At 33.2% G+C, this 20,769-nt stretch overlaps 2 protein-coding genes and 1 pseudogene across 2 annotated transcripts; all 3 read left to right on the top strand.

Moving 5' to 3' along the window:
• The first annotated feature begins 1,264 nt into the window (after positions 1-1,264).
• Positions 1,265-7,501, top strand: LOC135834075 (uncharacterized). Its single transcript, XM_065347912.1, has 13 exons — positions 1,265-1,577; positions 1,685-1,862; positions 2,016-2,142; positions 2,269-2,404; positions 2,738-2,875; positions 2,973-3,008; positions 4,720-4,890; positions 5,173-5,347; positions 5,420-5,546; positions 5,709-5,847; positions 5,927-6,070; positions 7,043-7,185; positions 7,306-7,501. The coding sequence occupies exons 1-12, from the start codon at positions 1,338-1,340 to the stop codon at positions 7,082-7,084; spliced, it is 1,653 nt and encodes a 550-aa protein (XP_065203984.1). The 5' UTR covers positions 1,265-1,337; the 3' UTR covers positions 7,085-7,185; positions 7,306-7,501.
• Positions 7,502-8,239: 738 nt separating this feature from the next.
• On the top strand, positions 8,240-12,743 carry LOC135835644 (farnesol dehydrogenase-like; annotated as a pseudogene).
• A 944-nt stretch (positions 12,744-13,687) lies between these two features.
• Positions 13,688-20,765, top strand: LOC135834074 (uncharacterized). Its single transcript, XM_065347911.1, has 11 exons — positions 13,688-13,886; positions 14,433-14,607; positions 14,714-14,840; positions 14,934-15,066; positions 15,163-15,306; positions 16,333-16,503; positions 16,796-16,970; positions 17,055-17,181; positions 17,315-17,450; positions 18,360-18,503; positions 20,649-20,765. Exons 1-11 carry the CDS (start codon positions 13,734-13,736, stop codon positions 20,691-20,693), a joined length of 1,530 nt encoding a protein of 509 aa, XP_065203983.1. The 5' UTR covers positions 13,688-13,733; the 3' UTR covers positions 20,694-20,765.
• Positions 20,766-20,769: the final 4 nt, after the last annotated feature.

Below are 20,769 nucleotides of genomic sequence, written 5' to 3'. Positions count from 1 at the left end.
GGAAATTCAATAAATCCATGATAATGATATCATGATTAGCAAAGTAACTATCATAAATCAATCATCTATCGGCAGAGCGATGTAATCAAAATCAAAACAGCCTGTATCTGATCTAATATTACTCATTTCAGATAAAAGAAAAAGAATCAAAATGCATCTGAAAATTTTCGCATTAAAATTAGCGATCGGTCAAAACATCGACAAAGAGTAGCTCCGCTGTAGCCAAATTGCACAGGAAACTTTTCACTGAGCAGCGCGTAGGTAGATTCTTTTTATTACAAAAACGCAAAAAGAGATCGATAATAGTTTCTATTTGAAGTAGATCAGTAAAATTGATGTCTTGATACTATAATAAAAAAAGGTACAGATTACTTCCTGGCGCAGAAATTCAATTTTTGGAAAACCAAATTAGACACCTTACTTGAAAACAAAGATGAGAATGAATAAATACTTAACAGAAACCAACTTTATTCCATGAAACTCATCTTCATATTCGTCTTGATGCTAGCATATAATGAAATAAATTGGCTAATACGAGATAAACCTATCGCAGAAAGTATCTACTTACAGTAGATAATAAGTAGGTACCTATCTAGTAAGTATTGCTATTACAAGGCAGAAGAACCATAGACGAATATTAAACTTCGAGGAAAGATTAAAATTAAAATTCGAAAAAAAAACTTCCAATTTCGTTTCAACAATTCTGAGATAATCGTTCGAATTGTATGTACCTACATATTTTTAGCAGACTAGATACCTAATTTAACATAGCCAAATTTCCACGAAATTGACCGAGCAATTTCAAGGCCATGGGAATTCGGGAAACGAAAATATCGTTACAAACCACCTTCTTTCGTTTGTTTAATCAATGTGACAATCTTTTGATAGTCAGCTCCATAAAATATGTACTTAGCTACATATAGTAGGTATAGATATACGAGTACGAAGTCACGATATTTTTCCAATCTAAACGACCGAATAAATAATTCAACTTCTGATAAAATTTTAATCAACGATGAGCATTTTTTATTGAAACAAAGGACAGCGCGTAACAGGCTATATAATTACCTTTGAAAGTTTTGTAAATGGTTCTAAAAACTGAAAATTTTCCGGGCCAGTTGCTTTGTTGCTATAGAGAACTCGGACGTGTAAATAATGCAAAACCCATTCTACCTAACGTATAATTTACAACCTCACGTAAACGATTTTTTTTTATTCATCGAGTTTCCATATGATTATTTAAGCGGTATCTATATTTCAGTACCTAATTGAATAATAGACGTAGGTACTAGGTAGGTAGGTAGGTTAGGTACTATCTGAAGAAGAATATCATTTGGATGGACTTCTTTCGATCGAAAAAACGTGATTCGTGTTGTAACCGACGTTGTTCGACGAAAAAAGCTCCGGTGACTAAATCAGCTTTGCCGTTGTCGACTCGTAAAAATATGGAGAGATTTGTTGGTAAAGTAGCAGTTGTGACTGGAGCCAGTTCCGGATTCGGGGCTGAGACTTCGAAGCTGTTAGTTAAACATGGCGTCATTGTGGTTGGTTTGGCGAGAAGAATTGAAAGACTTCAGGTAAGGTGAATAAATGTTTGCTTGAGTGGAGGCTTTTTATTACGGTCTAAGGAACAAGTAGCTTTTGTGAAAATTGTACATTTGAATACCTATTTTAATTCCTATAGGAATTGTCTGCTGAAATGGAAAACTCGGACGAATATTCGGGTAAATTCCATCCTTTGAAATGTGATCTGACTAGTGAAGAAGAAATACAATCATCTTTCAAGCAGATTTTTGATGAAATTGGGCCAGTTTCTATTTTGGTAAATAATGCTGGTGTGATGGATCTTTCTTTATTAAGCGGTAAGATGGCAGTAACCACATAAATTATACCTACGGCTACTTAATACTCGTGTATTTTTAAAGCTAGAAATGTACATATCTCAAATCTTCTTTTTTATTTTTGATTACCTATCATGTTTATGTGTTTTTGTTTGTTGGTTTTTTTTTTGGCAGAAATTTCCTCAGATGGGTTTGATAAGTTATTCAATACTAATGTAAAAGCTGTTCTTCTATGTTCCAAAGAAGCCATTAAAAATATGGTCGATAACAGCATCGCTGGCCATATTATAAACATAAATAGGTAAGTTGAAATGTTGAATTAATTCTTGGAAAATATACTACTCCCCCTCTATTATCCTCTTACATTGTCCTCTTACATTGTCCTTCAACTGTGATTTATATCGTTCAATTTATGAAAAATGTTTAGCGTTCTGGGACACGTTATAGTAGACGCAGAGCCAAACTTATACATTCCATATTCAAGCACAAAACACGCTGTACGAGTAATCTCTGAAGGATTAAGACGTGAAATGATAAGCAATAACAGTAATATCAAAGTCACGGTTAGTTCTAAGAGTATTTGTATGATAATCTCAGTTCCTAATTCAAAATAGATAGGTACGTGGACAATTACCCACCTAGATTGTTTCGGGCACACCTGGGATTTTTATGTAAAAAAAATACATGAGTATTCAGCATCACGACCCAACTGCGTTTCTTTACTCTAAAAATTCCATGGTGTGCCAGAAAAAATCGTCCAACGTCCACCTAATCTATGTAGATATGACTAGGTACCTACTTTTCTATAAACATACCTACGAATTTACCCACGATAAGGATTTTTTTCAATTCTATTTGATGAAAATGACGATAACTATTTTTTTTCTACTCTTCAGAATTTAAGTCCAGGCTACGCTGCCACAGATTTCACTCTCGGAGATGATTTCGCTCCTCGATCTGGATATTCTGCTTTACGTGCTGAAGATATAGCAAATGCTTGCATTTGTGTTTTAAATACACCACCTGAAGTGCTAGTAAGTTCAACAGAGTAATTTTTCACAATTTCTCGATCATGTCGATGAACAAAACAACACTACCTATAATCTTTTTTTTTGTTTGTTTTATTTTTAGATATCGGAACTGACTGTCAGACCATTATATCAGAGAGTGTGATAAGATAAATTATGCAGTTACCTGTCAAAATTGAAAATTACCTTACACAGTGAATTTTTATTTAAAATTTCATTCAATTTAAAATACGAGTATTTACCTACGTGATATCATAATTTATTTACTTACTTAAAAACCTCAGTTACCTTTATAATACTTATGCAAAAATATATAGTTTCATTTGCAGTACTTACCTATCAATTATTTTAATTTCAAAAAATGAAATATTGCCTACTAGAAGGTTTTTAAAACATTGAAATGTAGGTACCCAAACTCTCGAGAACCTATCTGTTAATGGATCTAAATGAGGGGCTTCATGGAAAAGGGACCTTGGTTAATTTTTTTTCACTGATTTTTACAAGTTCAAAAAAAATTTCCACGTACAAGCTAACATTTTCCAATTCGTTTTTTTTTTTTTTTTTTTCATGAAAGAACACTTCAATATCACTGAATGTGGTGAAATTGATAACAAAAAATTTTTTAATGCATTCAAAATTGTAAAAGAAAAAAAAACAAAAAAAATGGCCAAGGCCCCTTTCCCATGGAACCCCTCAAAAGTACCTCTCAACATGCATATAAATGTATTCTAGAACTAACAAAAGAATATTTTGAACTAGTTTAAAGTTCATCTTTCGATTTAAGTGGTGAATTTTTGAAAAATTTTAAAATTCAAAAAAGGTGTTTTTAGTGATTTTTTAAACTTTATTAATTCATGAAATAATTTTTTCAAACGAAAAGAACCAGTGTCAATAAATAGTTTCATTGATTTCAAATCGAAGGTCATTAAGACCCACTAGACCAGGCTGTATTTTGATTTTTTTTTAAGCACTCGTGGAATGAGGTTTTCTAGAATTTAATTTTTTAATTTTTTCTGAAATTTACAAAAATTTTCAAAACTTTACTATTGATCTGGCACATTAGCAGTTTCATTGAAATTGAAACCCTCTGGCAAAGCCGGCCAATGCTTGGAAATGGTTTTTCATTTTTCGATTACCTACTTACGAGTTACGAGCGGTATAATTAACATTAAACTCGACGTCATCCGATTTTTATAATATTATTTTCGATATGACTGTTTTGAATGAGATAAAAATGCTTTGATGATCGCGAAACATTCTTACGCGGAGTTAAAAATTAAAAAAATAATCACCGTTCACCGTCGATTCAAGACTTATTAAAACGAAAAGTGATAAAAATTCCAATAATTAAGTTTGCTCGTGAGTGTCATTTTTGATTTTAATCTCAAATGCACGTAACGTATTTTCGATGAAAACAAAGAAAATACCTACTCAACTTACTCAAGTGAAAATAGAAATAGGAAATCAATCGTGGAAAGATTAATTGGAAAAACTGCTATAGTTAAGTACCTACTGGAACTACATAGTTTAGGTATTGGTTTAGAAATTGTTAAACAATTACCTATAGTCTTGGATTTTGACGGCAATGGCCATTTGTCGAAATGTCGACACAGAATCTCGAATAAGTACAGATGTACTTTTGAATTTTTTCCAAAACAGGTGAAAATTAGTCTTATCAAATGAAGCAGGTAAGTACTTTGGAATGGAAAATTAACAGTAAGTATATAGGTATTATCTTATCTCGTAATTAAAGCATGAAAAATTCCAAATGCATAATTTAACTGAAGGTTTATTTCTGGGTCGGCATCAATCAAGAAGACCCATTGCATTGAATGTAGTTTTCGTGATAATTGATGTACTCGTACATACTCTTATTACGTTGTAACGTTATGGAAAGATTTGCAAATAGAGTTGCAGTTGTGACTGGAAGTAGTTCAGGAATTGGATCTGCAATTAGTACAGAATTAGTGAAGTATGGAATTATCGTCGTTGGTGTGGCCAGAAGAATTGAAAATTTACAGGTAAATGTCATAGGTAAATTCGGTTTTACATTATTGTTAGCTTCAAGCTTTGAAAGAAATTTTCAAAAATACCTACTTTAAAAATCTTCACTTGGTATGAATCCTCACGAATCGTATCACATTTAACGTATGGATAGAGTCTCAGAATAGTCACGTCCTTTCTTCAACCCTACTCCGGCATTGTTTATAAACTTTGGATCGAAGGACTCCAAAAAATCGTGGTTTTGAAAAAAGGTTCAAATTTGATAGACCTATTACGATGAAGAAAACTCTTTATTCCAGAAACTTGCTGATGAACTGAACGAACCTGGTAAACCTGTCCGATTTTATCCTGTAAAATGTGATGTGACTGTGGAAAGTGAAATTGAGAACTCATTTAAATGGATCACATCCGAGCTTAGTGGCATCGCCGTGTTGATCAACTGTGCCGGAACATCACATCAAACTTTGCTTCGTGGTAAGTTGTAGGCGAATAATTTTTCTTCACGTGTATTTTTTTAAATAGATACTCATGTCACTCGTATTGTAGATGCACATGGGGAAAGTATATCTCAAATCTTCGATACTAATGTAAAAGCATCGATTCTGTGTTCGAAATTAGCTGTTGAAAGCATGATGAAAAATTCTATACCAGGTCATATCATAAATATAAACAGGTAACCTACACCAAATTATAATGCTGCATACATGATTCAAGTTGTATTAAAGGTAGGTAAGCAGGTATAGGTACTAGGTACCGAGTAGATACTGTCGAAGCTTGAGAGATATCTACACATATATAAAGTATGTAATATATAAAATTTATATATGTATTTTAGCATTCTAAGTCATGTGATAAGTAATGTCGATATGTTTAAACGGCATCAAATTTATTCAGCCTCTAAACACGCTCTAAAAGTCATCTCAGGAGCATTACGTCAAGAACTACTTGACCAAAAATTGAATATCAAAGTAACGGTAAGAATTATGATGAGGCATCGTTAATAAGTACCTAAATCTGTTCTCTGATAACTATAAGTCTCTAACATTTAAACAGAACTTGAGTCCGGGAATTGTGGCAACTGAATTGACAAGGAGGCACTTACCAACTATAGATTCGCTACCCTCAACAGATGTTATGCAGCCGAAGGATGTTGCTGATGCATGCGTATATGTTTTGAGCACGCCGGAGAACGTATTGGTAAGTTCGAATTTGACAAAAAAACCACTCAACTCCCCAGCTTTGATTTTTTTAAAAATTATGTTTTTGGATACGATTTCAAGCTGTCAACGTTCTGAAATTTTGGCATGTTTTTAGAAAATTTTAAAAGCATGAATCCGAAGATATCATTTTTTGAACTAAATTCACAAGGGAATTGTTTCCCAATCGGCACAAAAATTTTAAACCGGACAGAGAGGAATTAAAAGAAGACCCCCACAATACATCAACAACCAAAATTTCAGGTGCTGGAATTCACTTTTCTATTTTAGGCGAATTTTCGCAGATTCAAAATTTTTGCCAAAATTGGATAAAATTATAATTTTACCAAATTTAATTTCATATGATCGGAAAATGAGTAGTTTCCTAGACAGTTTTGTGGTTGGAAAATACGTCTTTAACGCAGCCATCTAAACATGTGCGGAAAACAGTTACTTTCCTCCCTAGGGAGGAAAGTAACTGTTTTCCGCGCATGTTTACAAATTCGAAATTGACAATTTTTAAAAATTTCGGCATTGATTTTCCTCTCATATGAAATTAAAATAGTATACGCGACAGGATTGGACAGTAACGCGATTAACTTGTGCGATTTAAGTCGCTCGGCTTCGCCTCACTCCTTAAACTTCGCACTCGTTAATCGCATACTTTCCGCTCCTGTCACGTAATGTACTATTACCTCGTAGATAGCTGAAATTTGGTTTATATACTATTTTCAACATTCCGAGTTGATTGATGGTGGTTTCGAATTGTTCTGAAGCCTCCAATGGATTTTAGATTTCTCCGGCGGTTTTGAATAGCCTGAAAATCAAATTTAGCACCAATAAACTCAGATTTGCCATCTTTGCCACCCTTTTGATCGATTTTAGTTCTATAAAATACTAACCTTACGTAGGTATTTTAAATAGCTAATAGCGAGCTACGATTATTATTTTTTATATGTGTACCTACTTACAGGTCTCCGAGCTCACGATAATGCCTCTTCATCAAAAATTTTAGATTCAAGGTACCTAGATCTCTTCCAGGCGTTATGGGTAAAAGTGACCCTTCTGTTTGAATATAATAAACGCAAAGGAGCAAAGAATACCTACCCATTGGTAGTAAGTATGTACGAACTTACTTGAATTTTATCTAAAACACCCTGTGTATTTTTTCACTCAATTATGTAAAAATGATTCAATGTTAATTTTTAAAAAATTTTCATTTTTTTCATTTTTCAGATAACTAGGTATTGAAAATGGTTGTGTTATCTACCGTTGCATTTGAAATTCTAGAAAAATACTATATTATTTTATGTACGAGTGTCGGAGTATGTGTATTGTGTATAGATGTTTTATCATTTTGAGTTACCTCCTTACTTCATTGTAAGATTTAGTTTGATGTTTCCCAATCAATACATATTTACTTATTAACATATCAATGAGTATTTTTTGAAAGTACTGAATGGAATTTTTTGTTATACATTTTATTTTGATGAAAGGGACACAGAGGGACATTGGGGAGTGGGACACAAAAAATAAGTTCATATTCGTACTCAGTGACCTCGAAAACATTCCATTCGGTATATCACTCGACTTTTCACGATTTTTCAAAATTTTAACCCCCATATTGGGGCACAGAAGGGCTTTGAGGAGTTGGACCCAGAAAATAAGTTGGTATTCGTATTCAGCGACCTCGAAAACATACTATTCGATATATCGCATGTTATTCAGATTCGTTTTTCAAATGTATGATTCAGTTGTGCTTTACCTACTTGAAAAATCGAGCATCCCCCACCAACTCCTTGAAAGGGTTGAATACCAATCAATGGTGGTGTGATTAATAGTTGGGTGAGTAGACTTTGTAAAAAAAATTTGAGCGAAAACGAATGATATTAAGTAGTAACTTTGATTAATTTATTGGACCGACCTTTTTTGAAACACTTACTCTTTCCACCCCTTTTTTTAGACACCCCTCTCGGGGGCCTCTTGAGGGATGGGTATCGAGCGTGTATGAATCGGCCCTCAGTAAATTTGAAGCGTGTGAACCTTGCTTAAGAATTCTGCCTGCTGCGTATGCAAAAAAGACAAAAGTGTGCGGAATCGGCCCTTCGGCACTTTTTTTGAATTCTACGAGCCTGAAAACATAAAAGTAACTCAACTCATTTCCAGATATGTTTGGCAACTGTGTGTTGAAATGAACGTGGTGAAGAACGTGTTGACCTGCAACAGATTGACGAGTTGATCTTGTTATCAGTTTATGCCTCGGCGTCGGCGCTTTACGTAGAGTTTAGATTTAATTCAATATTCGACTCGGCGCAGAAAGTGTTAAGTTGTAACGTTATGGAAAGATTTGCAAATAGCGTTGCAGTTGTGACAGGGAGCAGTTCAGGAATTGGATCTGCAATTTTAGTACAGAATTGGTGAAGTATGGAATTATCGTCGTTGGTGTGGCCAGAAGAATTGAAAATTTACAGGTAAATGTCATTAGGTAAATTCGACTTTACATTGTTGTTAGCTTCAAGCTTTGAAAGAGGTTTTCAAAAATACCTACTATCAAAATCTTGACTTGGTATGAATCCTCACGGATCGTATCAAATCTAGCATGTAAATACTACTCTAAATGTTTGAAATTCTAACTTTTACACATGCTACAAAATTTTGTGCATCTATAAAGCTCGATATATGTACTGAGAAAAACAGGATAGAGTTTCAAAAAAGTCACCTTCTTTTTTTAACCCCTTTGGATCGAAGAACTCCAAAAAATCGTATTATTGGAAAGAGGTTTAAATTTGGTAGGCCTTTACGATGACAAAAACTCTTTATTCCAGAAACTTGCAGATGAACTGAACGAACCAGGTAAACCTGCTAGATTTTATCCTGTAAAATGTGATGTGACTGTGGAAAGTGAAATTGAGAACTCATTTAAATGGATCACATCCGAGCTTGGTACCATCGCCATTTTGATCAACTGCGCCGGAATATCACATCAATGTTTGCTTCGTGGTAAGTTGTGCGCGCATAATTTTTCTTCACGTGTATCTTTTAAGTAATAGGTAGATATAGACATTCATGTCACTTGTATCGTAGATGCACATGGCGAAAGTATATCCCAAGTCTTTGATACAAATGTAAAAGCATCGATTCTGTGTTCGAAATTAGCTGTCGAAAGCATGACGAAAAATTCTATCCGAGGTCATATCATAAATATAAACAGGTATGCTACGCCAAATTATAATCTTACATAGGTACCTAATTCAAGTTTTACTCGTATAGGTAGGTAAGCAGGGAGGTACTAGTTCTAGTATGTTTTTTTTGCACGGATTATATGCATAATCTGTATTATGGATTGCCAAAATCCTTTTTTTTTTTTTTTGCAGTTATATAATCCGTCTTTGAGAATCCGGTTGTTCTTTTTACCGGATTTTAAACAGATTTGGGCCGAGCATGATGATAAGGCAAGCGGGACTCCAGCGGGAGACCACTTGAAATTTTACATCATTTAACGAAGAAAAATAATTTCTAGAAAAAAATTATTTGAAATTTACATAGGTATCTCAAAAATTAATTGAAAAAATGAAAACGCTTTTATAAGAAAAATGCAAAATTTCAAGCGGCCTCCCCTCTCTCGTTTGCTTTATGTACAAAAATTGGCGCACTATGCTTCGTGCTCGGCCCGAATTAAATCCGGATTATTGAAAATCCATAATCTACTGGGGTAGTAGATTATGGGAATAGATTTTAGATTTTACTTAATCAAAATTGAACCGACAATCCATCCAGAATAAAATCCGTGTAAAAAAGAACAAACTTACTGAGTACTTTTGAAGCTTGAGAGATAAGTATCTACACATGTAAAGCGTGTAACAAAATTTGTATATTGTAGCATTCTAAGTCATGTGATAAGCAATGTCGATATTTTTAAAATGCATCAAATTTATTCTGCTTCCAAACACGCTCTAAAAGTCATCTCAGGAGCATTACGTCAAGAACTACTCGACCAAAAATTGTATATCAAAGTAACGGTAAGAATTCTCGAATGATGAGGCATTGATAAGTACCTAAACCTGTGTTTTTTTTACATACGAGTAACTATAAGTCTCGAACATTTAAACAGAACTTGAGTCCGGGAATTGTGGCTACTGAATTGACAAGGAAGCAACTACCAACTATAGATTCGCTACCCTCAACACATGTTATGCAACCGAAGGATATTGCTGATGCATGCGTATATGTTTTGAGCACGCCGGAGAACGTATTGGTAAGTTCGAATTTGACAAAAAAACCACTCAACTCCCCAGCTTTGATTTTTTTAAAAATTATGTTTTTGGATACGATTTCAAGCTGTCAAAGCTCTTGATTTTTAAAAAAATTTAAAAGCATGAATTCTAAGAAATAATTTTTTTAACTTGAATTACAAAGCAATTGTTTCCTGATCGGCACAAACATTTTTGAACCAGTCAAAGGGGAATCAAAATAAAACCCCACAATACATCAACAACCAAAATTTCATGTGCTGGAATTCATTTTCTCTATTTTTGGCGAATTTTTGCAGATTCAAATTTTTGCCAAAATTGTAAAAACTCAAAATTTTAATATAAATTGACCTAGAAAGCTATCGATTTTAGTTATACGAAATGCTAATTTTACGTACCTATTGCTAAATAGCTGATAGCGAGCTACTCTTTATTTTTTTTTTATATGTATATGTACCTTCTTACAGGTCTCTGAGCTCGCGATAATGCCTCTTCTTCAAAAATATTAGACTCAAGGTAGATCTTTTCCTGGCGCTATGGGTAAAAGTGACCCTTCTGTTAGAACAATAAACTTAAAGGAGCAAGGAATACCTACCTATTGGTGGTAAGTACGAACTGCTTGAAAAATTAATAAATAAATAAATGGATTAATACAGATAACAGAGCATAATGTGTGCCAGTACATATTAATATTACTTACTATATGTAGGTAGGTGATGAAAGGGTCCGAGACCTACTCGTAAGTGGGTCATTCCACATCAATTCAACCAAGAAGTGGTAAGGGGGTCGGCTATATTTTTGAAATTTTTCCTGTGAAAATACCTTCCGTAGGTATGACCAATGGCGTAAATCGCAGCCCTCTAGCCCATTTGTAAAGGTTGCTAGATGGTGTCAAAGTTATCAGTGAACTTAAAATGTCATCCATTTCAGCAGTGGATTACTCGATAACCGCGATACCCTACCAAAATGGAATTTTTCCAATAGTTAGGGGTTTTGAAAGGCTTTTTGGTCAGACTACCGGAAATTCTGAAAAAAATATATTATGGACAACTTTTCATTCTGAACAACATATTAAAAAATTGGGATGGCATTATGTATTTCGTAAAGTCGATTTTTAAAAAATTGAAGATTTGAGATAAAATGTGATTTTTTGATTTAAACCGTGAAAAAAAGTTTTGATTGGTGAAGTTGACCTATTTGACCTCTATTTTTAGTACGTTTCCGTTGAAAAAGTTGAAAACCCCATTTCACTCGATGAAATGAACTCATCGCAAAAAATCAAAATTCTGAGCGAATTGAAAAAATAAACGAATTTTAATTTTTTGCGATGAGTATAATTTTTATCAACTTTTTCAAGAAATACATCAGAAAGAGGTCAAAATAAGACAACTGAATAAATTTAAACTTTTTTTGATGTTTGGAATTGAAAATTGAATTTTTTCGAATTTTGATATTTTTGTAACGAGTTTATTTTATTTCATCGAGTGAAATGGGGTTTTCAACTTTTTCAACGGATACGTAAAAATAGAGGTCAAATGAGTCAACTTCACCAATTAAAAACTTTTTTCAAGTCCTAAATCAAAAAATCGCATTTTTTCTAAAACTTTTATTTTTATAAATCGACTTTACGAAATAATGTCATCCCATTTTTTTAATATGTTGTTCAGCATGAAAAGTTGTCAACAATATATTTTTTTCCCCGAATTTTTGAGAGTCTGAATGATATGAAAACTACGTTTTGAAACTTTTCGAGCTAATTTTTTGTACCTTCTAAAAAATGTGGCAACACTGATTTTTATGATATCACTAAAAAACCTTTCAAAACCCCTAACTATTGGAAAAAGTTCCATTTTGGCTGATACCTATCGCGGTTTTCGAGTAATCCACTGCTGAAATGGATAATAAGTTTCAAGTTCACTGAAAACTTTGACACCCCCTATAACAGCCTTTAAAAATTGGCTACAGGGCTGCGATTTGCGCCATTGGTCATTTCTTCGGAAGGTCTTTCCACAGGAAGAATTTCAAAAGTATCGCCGACCCTCCCCCTTACCACTTCTTGGTCGAATCGACGTGGAATGACGCAAACGTTAAGCCTATGTACCTACCTGCTGGCCTCAATCAGAAATTGAATATCTAGTTAAAAGTTTTTATCAAATACCTACTTACTTGAATTTTATCTACACCGTGTGTATTTTTTCAATCAATCAAGTAAAAATGATTTAATGTTAATTTTTAAAATTTTCATTTTTTTCATTTTGCAGGTAGGTATGAAAAATGGTTGTGTTATCTAGCATTGCATTTGAAATTCTAGAAATACTATATTTATTTATGCAAGTATGTATGTGTAGATGTTTTATCATTTTGATTTACTTCATTGTAAGATTTAATTTGATGTTTATCAACCAATACATATTTACTTATTAACACATCAATGGGTATTTTTTGAAAGAGCATACTGAATGGAAAAAGCTGAAAACGCCAAATTGACTTAAAGAACTAAAAAAACGAATAATACCTATAGGGTAGAGGGCACAGTCATACCAAGTCAGACGTATTATGCCTGCCTAAACTCTAAATAAGTATTGAGACTCGGTACTCGGAGTAACAACAAAATTGACTTGAGAAAATTCTGTATATTTTCAAAACTACACATTCATTAAATAGAACATCGATTCTGAGAGTTAATTAACAGCTATACTATTTTCAATTATGTAGGTAGCTAGGTACCTAATACCTATCGCAGAATTTTGTGAATCTGAGCCACACTAAGCATGTGATGTATTTTTGCATGCTCGTTCGATTGAAGTTTGTCCGGATAAAAAATCTTTCGTCAGTTGGGATAACTTCCTTGTAAGTATTTGTTAGTTGTCCCTTCTAGTTCAATTCCCTTTTGTAGATATACGTAGAGGAACAGACACAAGACTGAATACAATTTGATTTGAAGAGAGAGTAGGCGAATAAGGTACTTTTACAATTAGGTAGATATGTACTCGTATGATAAAGCTACAAATTTTAGCCTTCAGATCACAGCAATACTCAATTGAGCTTAAATTATCATACTTTTCACTAAACGACTATATGTAGGTAGGCTACATAGTTAGTCTGTTCCCTTTCCCCAAACATAAATAGGCTACATTAAGATAAGTAGGTACCTACCTACATCACTGTAAACTTATCAATTCATATTGAAGAAATAAGACATTAAGCTTAGCACACGAATCAAAGTAATGAAAACCGGTGTTATCAAATTAGGTATGTAGGTACTCGAGAATGGCGAATTGGCAATTTATCTTATCTCGTCTTTAAACCACAAAAAAATTGCAATAATTGAAGATTTATTTCTGGGGCGAAATTAATCAAATACCTATTAACCCATATACAATGTATGTAGTTAGGTGTCATTCGTGATAATTTATGTATTTACGTTGCAACGCTATGGAAAAATTTGTGAATAAAGTTGCAGTAGTAACAGGAAGTAGTTCTGGAATCGGATCTGCAATTAGTAAAGAGTTGGTAACATATGGAATCATCGTCGTTGGTGTGGCCAGAAGAATTGAAAATTTACAGGTAAGTAATAATACCTACCAAAGTTTTGGAGCCACAGACTCGAAATTGAGAAAACAGTCTGGAGTGCCATGTCTAAAAAATAACTTATTTTTGGCATGCCTGGATATGTTTTTGAGCAAGGGGTCTTTCTAAAATTTGCGTCACACTGGCTTTTGAAAACTTGAGAAAAAAATATTTTTGACCTTCCAACATTCTATCAGACTTTTAAAAACTTGGGGGTAAAAAGGTTGTTGATTTTCTAACATTAATAATACCTACATATGTTTGATTTTAAAAAACTTGGGGAAAATATTTTGATTTTCTGACGGTGTCTGCCTTTGGGAAGGGGGGGGGATGAATGAATTAGGTTCCTTACTAAAATTGTAGCTATTAAACTTTCAAAAATAACTTTCATGATATTTCATCAGACTTTTTTTTTTAAATTTGAAATTCTGACTTATTGAGTTAATTTGAGCGAAAAACATATCCATGATTTAAGACTTGCCTTTGAGAGGAAACTTTACACAGATTTTTGTTTACATCAAAGTGGTATAAAAATTATTCCAGAAACTTGCTGATGAACTGAACGAACCTGGTAAACCTGTCAGATTTTATCCTGTAAAATGTGACGTGACTGAGGAAAGTGAAATTGAGAACTCATTTAAATGGATTACTTCTGAACTCGGTCCCATTGCCATATTGATCAACTGTGCCGGAACATCGCAACCATTTTTACTCCGTGGTAAGATAAGATTCGGGCACATGGACCGCTAGGCGCTCAATATTTCTTCGTGTACCTTTTCAATTAAGCATACGCATAGGCTACACTAATATCACTCCAATCGTAGATGTAACCGGGGAAAGTATTTCTCAAATATTTGATACAAATGTAAAAGCATCGATTCTATGTTCGAAATTAGCTATCGAAAGTATGACGAAAAATTGTATCCAAGGTCATGTCATAAATATAAACAGGTAAAGTGACACCAAATTATTATCATAAATGAAGCTACCTGTTGAAGCTTCCGAATGATATCTACCTATTCATGCAACAAATTGTATATTTAGCATAGTAGGTCATGTGATAAGCGATGGTCTGAAACTGCATCAAATTTATACAGCCTCCAAACACGCTCTAAAAGTTTTCTCAGAAACATTAAGACGTGAACTTTTCGATCAAAATTTGGATATCAAAGTAACGGTAAAAATTCTAGTTTCTTTGGCTTCTTTCCAAAATTTAATGAGTACCAACACTGATTTGTTGATATCTAAAAGGTACGTTCTAATATTTAAACAGAACTTGAGTCCTGGAGCTGTGATTACCGAAATGACAAGAATGTCTATACCTTCTGTGGAATCGCTACCCCCAACAAAAATTATGCAACCGAAGGATATTGCTGATGCATGTGTGTATGTTTTGAGCACTCCTAAAAACGTATTGGTAAGTGTAACTTAAGTTCAAGCTTGACAAAGAACAATTCAAACTCTCTAGCTTTGAATATGATTTTCAAAAAGAATGATGCGTTTGGAAAAAACCTGTACAAAAAATAAAATTTTAAATTGCCAAAGTTCTTGAATATTGGCAAGTTTTTAAAAATTTTAAACAGTACCTATGAATTGGAAAAAATCAGTTTTTCAACTCGGTACTTAGAGTAACAACGAAATTGACTTGAGAAAATCCTTTAAGCTTTAAAAGATACTCATTTTACATATTTATAGATAGTCACCTAATTTCACTTTTTTATTCCCTACTTACAGGTCTCAGAGCTTACGATAATGCCTCTTCACCAAAATATTTAAAGTGATCTTTTCCTTCTGAGCGTTGTGGGTAAGAACTGACACTTGTTGAAATAGGTATGTAATAAATTCAAAAGAGCGAAAGAGTAGGTATCTAATGTTTGGCATTAAGTGTGAACTATGAACTGTTGGTTTAAAAATAAATAAATACGAGTGGGTAAATAAGAAAGTACGAGCCCTAATACTTTTTAAGAATCCAAATCTATAAAATAATAAATCAATTAAATTAGTTGATACGTATTTAGATATTTATGTATGTACATTAGAAATTAAATTCCAACTTAGGTACCTACATCCAAATTTAAGTAAGAAAGTGCCTACCTAATTGGAAGCGTTGAAAATTTGCCATATGATAAAAATGAATAAAATGTACGCATTGCACATTGAGTATTTATTTATGATAAGTAAAAGGTCAAAATATCACATATTCATGTTCAGTTCCCAAGGTAAAGTTAATATTTAATCATTATTCACTCGTAGGTACTTAGGTTGGTATTCTATCATTAATACCTTAACGAAGTAAACAAACTGATTTTATCTAGCCCAGCTCCGAATTCAGTAAAAATATCTACCTAACGTAACTTGGAAGCTGAAAATAATTATACAGATCTTAATGTGCCTACTGTGTTTTTTTTTTACTTCATTTGAAGAATTGATGCTATAGTGATAACGTTTAAGTAGATGTCTTTTGTATTACATAAAACAGAATATGGAAAGATTTACGGATAAAGTTGCTGTTGTGACCGGAAGCAGTTCCGGAATGGGATTAGCAATTAGTACAGAGTTGGTAAAACATGGAATTATTGTTGTTGGTGTGGCTAGAAGAATAGATAGACTAAAGGTAAGAGCAATAATTTCAAATTTATTTACTATACAACTGAATAAGTAGATATATCTACAAATTATTCAGTATTTAGATTACGAGTATTAGGCAGAGTTGCTTGTATTCAAATTATTGCTTGCCAAGTTTCCAGAATTGTAAAATTTATATAGGTACCTAGCTATGTACTCGTAATTAATCATTTTCAATTTGATTCAATCGAAAAATATATATATATGATGATAAATAGGTACTTACCTTACCTATATTTTTACTTGTTTGTCATCCTCTCTTCATGTCTTGAAAAATACAGGAACTTGCTGAAAAATTAAACGTAGCTGGAAAATCAGCCAGATTTTATCCTCTAAAATGCGACATCACCGTCGAAAATGAAATAGAAAAATCATTTCAATGGATCACATCGCAGCTGGGCCCCATTGCAATAATGATAAATAATGCTGGAGTGCTGAAGCCATCCCTTCTCAAAGGTGCTCGCCATATTGTGCATTAAAACCAAATTTCCCACTGGTAGCTAGCTGTAAAGATTTTGTTGTTATTTTTTCACTTTTCAGACGTCACAGGAGAAATGATATCTCAGATATTCGATACGAATGTCAAGGCGACAATCTTATGGGCGAAATTAGCTGCTCAAAATATGACAAATAATTCCATCGAAGGGCATATCATCAACGTAAATAGGTAGGCAGGAAAATTTGTAACTTGATATGAGAATATTTCACATTTCACGTCATTTCATCATTTTCTAATCGAATAGCGAAGTATAGGTAGATATCTAGATGAATTAATAGGTACAACTTTCTTTGTGTTTTAGTATTGCAGGCCATATGATATTAGGTTATAATCCGAATTTGATTCAAGTTTACACTGCTTCCAAACATGCTCAAAAAGTGTTCTCTGAAGCATTGCGGCGGGAGCTCGTAGGCCAGAATTCGAAAATCAAAATAACAGTAAGTAATAAATATAATAATAACTAGGGCTAGGATTTTTATGATTATGCTTTTTTTTTGTAGCAACACCCTATACGGCATAAATATATTTTCTTTGCGTTTCATTCCATTCTGAGGCGAATGGTGAAAGTTGATAGTGCTTTTTTTTGCTTTTTTTGGGTGTAAGTGCTTAAAAATGCTTATTTTGAGCCTAAAAGGCAGAAATTTTGCTTTTTTGGGGCTTTTTTTCGTCGTTAGCGCTTTTTTTGGTAAAAAATTGGTAAAATTGAGGAAATTAGTTCCAAAAATACAAAAATTTATCAACTTTTTGCACATTTTTGAAAAAAAAATAATTGTTGAAAAAATATCAGTTCAAAAAAACAAGGGAGGAAAAACTGAAAAATAACAGATTCAGTTTTCAATTTTCAATTTTTATTTTATTTAATTTTTTTTTTAATTTTTAGTTTTAGTTTTTTCCTTTTTTTCCCCTTTTTTTCTTTTCATTCATTTTGGTTCAAGTTGTACATATATTTGAGGGAGGTCTCTTGCTGGGGTTGAAAAAACCTTCATTTTGATATGTAACATGGTAGGATTTGATAGCGCTTTTTTTTGCTTTTTTCTTACATTTTTATTGCTTTTTTATAGCGCTTAAAACGTGTTTGATAGCGCTTGAAAATCCTAGCCCTAATAATAACGATTACCAACGATTCGTGCATTTTGAAGTCGATGGGTTCTTAAGTTCATTTCAAGTAGATATTATTTATGGTGCAGCTGCAGTGCTCTCATTATAGCCAAGTTCAATATTATTAGGGATCCTGTAGGTTGTGGGAACCTAACCTACGTATTCATTTATGTAATTTTATATGTATTTAGTGAAATAGTGAAATAATTTTAAAATGATTTCTGCCTGCATCTGTGCGTGATTGCTAGAGCTTGAGTCCTGGAGCAGTAAAAACTGAAATGCTGAATGAATTTCAAACCACTGCGGTTTCATTACCCCCCAAGAAATTCATACAACCGAAAGATATCGCTGATGCGTGTGTGTATGTTTTGAATACTCCTCCTAACGTATTGGTAAGTTTCAAAATATGAGTGAGTAGGTACTACTTACAGGTGTCATTATCAGGTCAAGGGTTTTCTGACGGTGATTAAATTTTTGGAAAATTTTCACAACATATTTTCCTCAAAACCGTGCATATTTTTAAAAATCTCCACCTCTCATTTAAAAAAAACAAAGAAAACACAAAGAAAACAAATATAAAAATAATAACTCGGTTCTTTTATATGGAAGAAAAAAAATGAATGGGTAAGTAGATATTTTTTTAAGATTTTGGTTTTTGATATTTTTTCTTAATTTGTTTCTAACCAATCGAAATAAACTATGCTAAATAAATTTTTCTTCGAGGAAGAGAATTTTTTCACAATTATGGGCTTCGTGCATTTGTGAGTGGATCTTGTGTTTTTTTTTTTTTTAATGAGAGGGGGAGATATTTAAAAATATGCACGGTTTTGAGGAAAATACCCTATGTTATGAAAATTTTCCAAAAAAGGAGGAGTTGCGATAAGGCCATTTTTTAGCCCCAGCTAATTATCGACTCAACCACTCTTAAAATGCTGTTATAAATGTCCCAAATACGAATCTGTGATTAGTTAACCCAAAATGACCATTTGGGCTCCAGGGGTTCCCAAAGTTGTTAATTAAAATAGAATTTTAGGAACCACTGAGTATTATTTTCAAAAACTTTTTTAGCGTGAAATATCTGTATGAACCTGATAAACATTATGCCAGGAGATTTTTCTGTTTTGACCCTCAAGGGCAGAAATTGGGGGGGGGAGTTGATATTTAAAAAATTTTGGAACCACCATTTTGAACCTACCCCTTTGAGCCCCGCTAAAAAGCTTTTTACAGTTTATTAGTACCCGAAAGACCTCCATCCTACCAAATTTTGAGCTCAATAAAATTTTTCGCTGGCACTCAAAAATCCAATTTTCCAATTTTTCGTAATTTCGATATTTTGGGAACCCATGGAAAACTAAAAACCTGCGAATTGCGCTAAATTTTATGTCTTGGGGTACATATTCAATAATCTATAAGAAAAAGTTGAATTGAGCTCCCTGTATAATGTATTCGTAATTTTGAACCCTTTTTTTAGAGCCCACCCCCCCCCCCCACTTTAGGCACCCCTAAAAAAGGCGTTTATGCATATTTTTTCAAATAAATTGAAGAATTTACATTATTGAAACACACTGGCAAGTGCTCGATAATTTTTTATATGATGTTCCCTGTAACTTACAAAATTGGGCTATTTTGGGTCAAATTCTGAGATCTAACTCTTCGAAAATACGTTAAAAATCACGTTTTCACAATTTAAACGAAGTAAAATAAGTAGCTGAATTTTGAAAGTTATAGGGAAAATCATATGAAAAATTATCGAGCACTTGCTAGTGCGTTTCAAATGCAAATTATTCAATTTATTTGAAAAAATATGCATAAACGCCTTTTTTAGGGGTTCGGTTCCTAAAATGGGCGGCTCTAAAAAAAATGGGTTCAAAATGACAAATATACACTAAGGGAGCTTAACTGAACTTTTTCACTTGGATAATCGAATTATATACCTCAAAACGTTACGTTTTGCGCAAATCGCAGGTTTCTAGTTTTTCAGGGGTTCCCAAAATATCGAAATTGCGAAAAATTGGAAAATTGGATTTTTGAGTACCAGCGAAAATTTTTATTGAGCTCAGAATGTGGTAGGATGGAGGTCTTTTAGATACTAATAAACTGTGAAAAGCTTTTTAGCGGTGTTCAAAGGGGTAGCATCAAAATGATGGTTCAAAAATTTTCAAAAAAATGAAACACCCCAAACACCCCCAATTTCTGCCCCCGAGGGTCGAAAGTAGGAAAATCACCTCTTATAATGTTTATCAGGTTCAAACAGATATTTTACGCTAAAAAAGTTTTTGAAAATAATACTTAGTGGTTCCTTAAATTATTTTTTTATTCGCAACTTTAGGAACCTCTGGAGCCCAAAAAGTGGTCATTTTGGGTTAACTAACCACGGATTCGTATTTCGGACATTTATTACTACATTTTTAGAGTGGTCGAGTTTAAAACTAGGTAAGGCCAAAACATGGCCTTATCGCAACTCCTCTTTTGAAAAATTTTAGAATCTACTAGTAAGCTCACAGATGTGGATATCTAACATGAATTTTTGTTTACAGGTATCAGAACTCACAATAATGCCCCTTCATCAAGAGATTTCATGAAATTCATTACTAAATTTGAGCGTTTGAGTACTTTATTATTTTGTAAAATAAAAAACAAATATAAGTACCGGACGTT

This window comes from Planococcus citri, chromosome 2, assembly GCF_950023065.1.
Source record: "Planococcus citri chromosome 2, ihPlaCitr1.1, whole genome shotgun sequence".
Classification (NCBI taxonomy): domain Eukaryota; kingdom Metazoa; phylum Arthropoda; class Insecta; order Hemiptera; family Pseudococcidae; genus Planococcus; species Planococcus citri.
The sequence above is the reverse complement of the archived record's forward strand: the minus strand, read 5'-3'. Positions and strand labels throughout refer to the sequence as shown.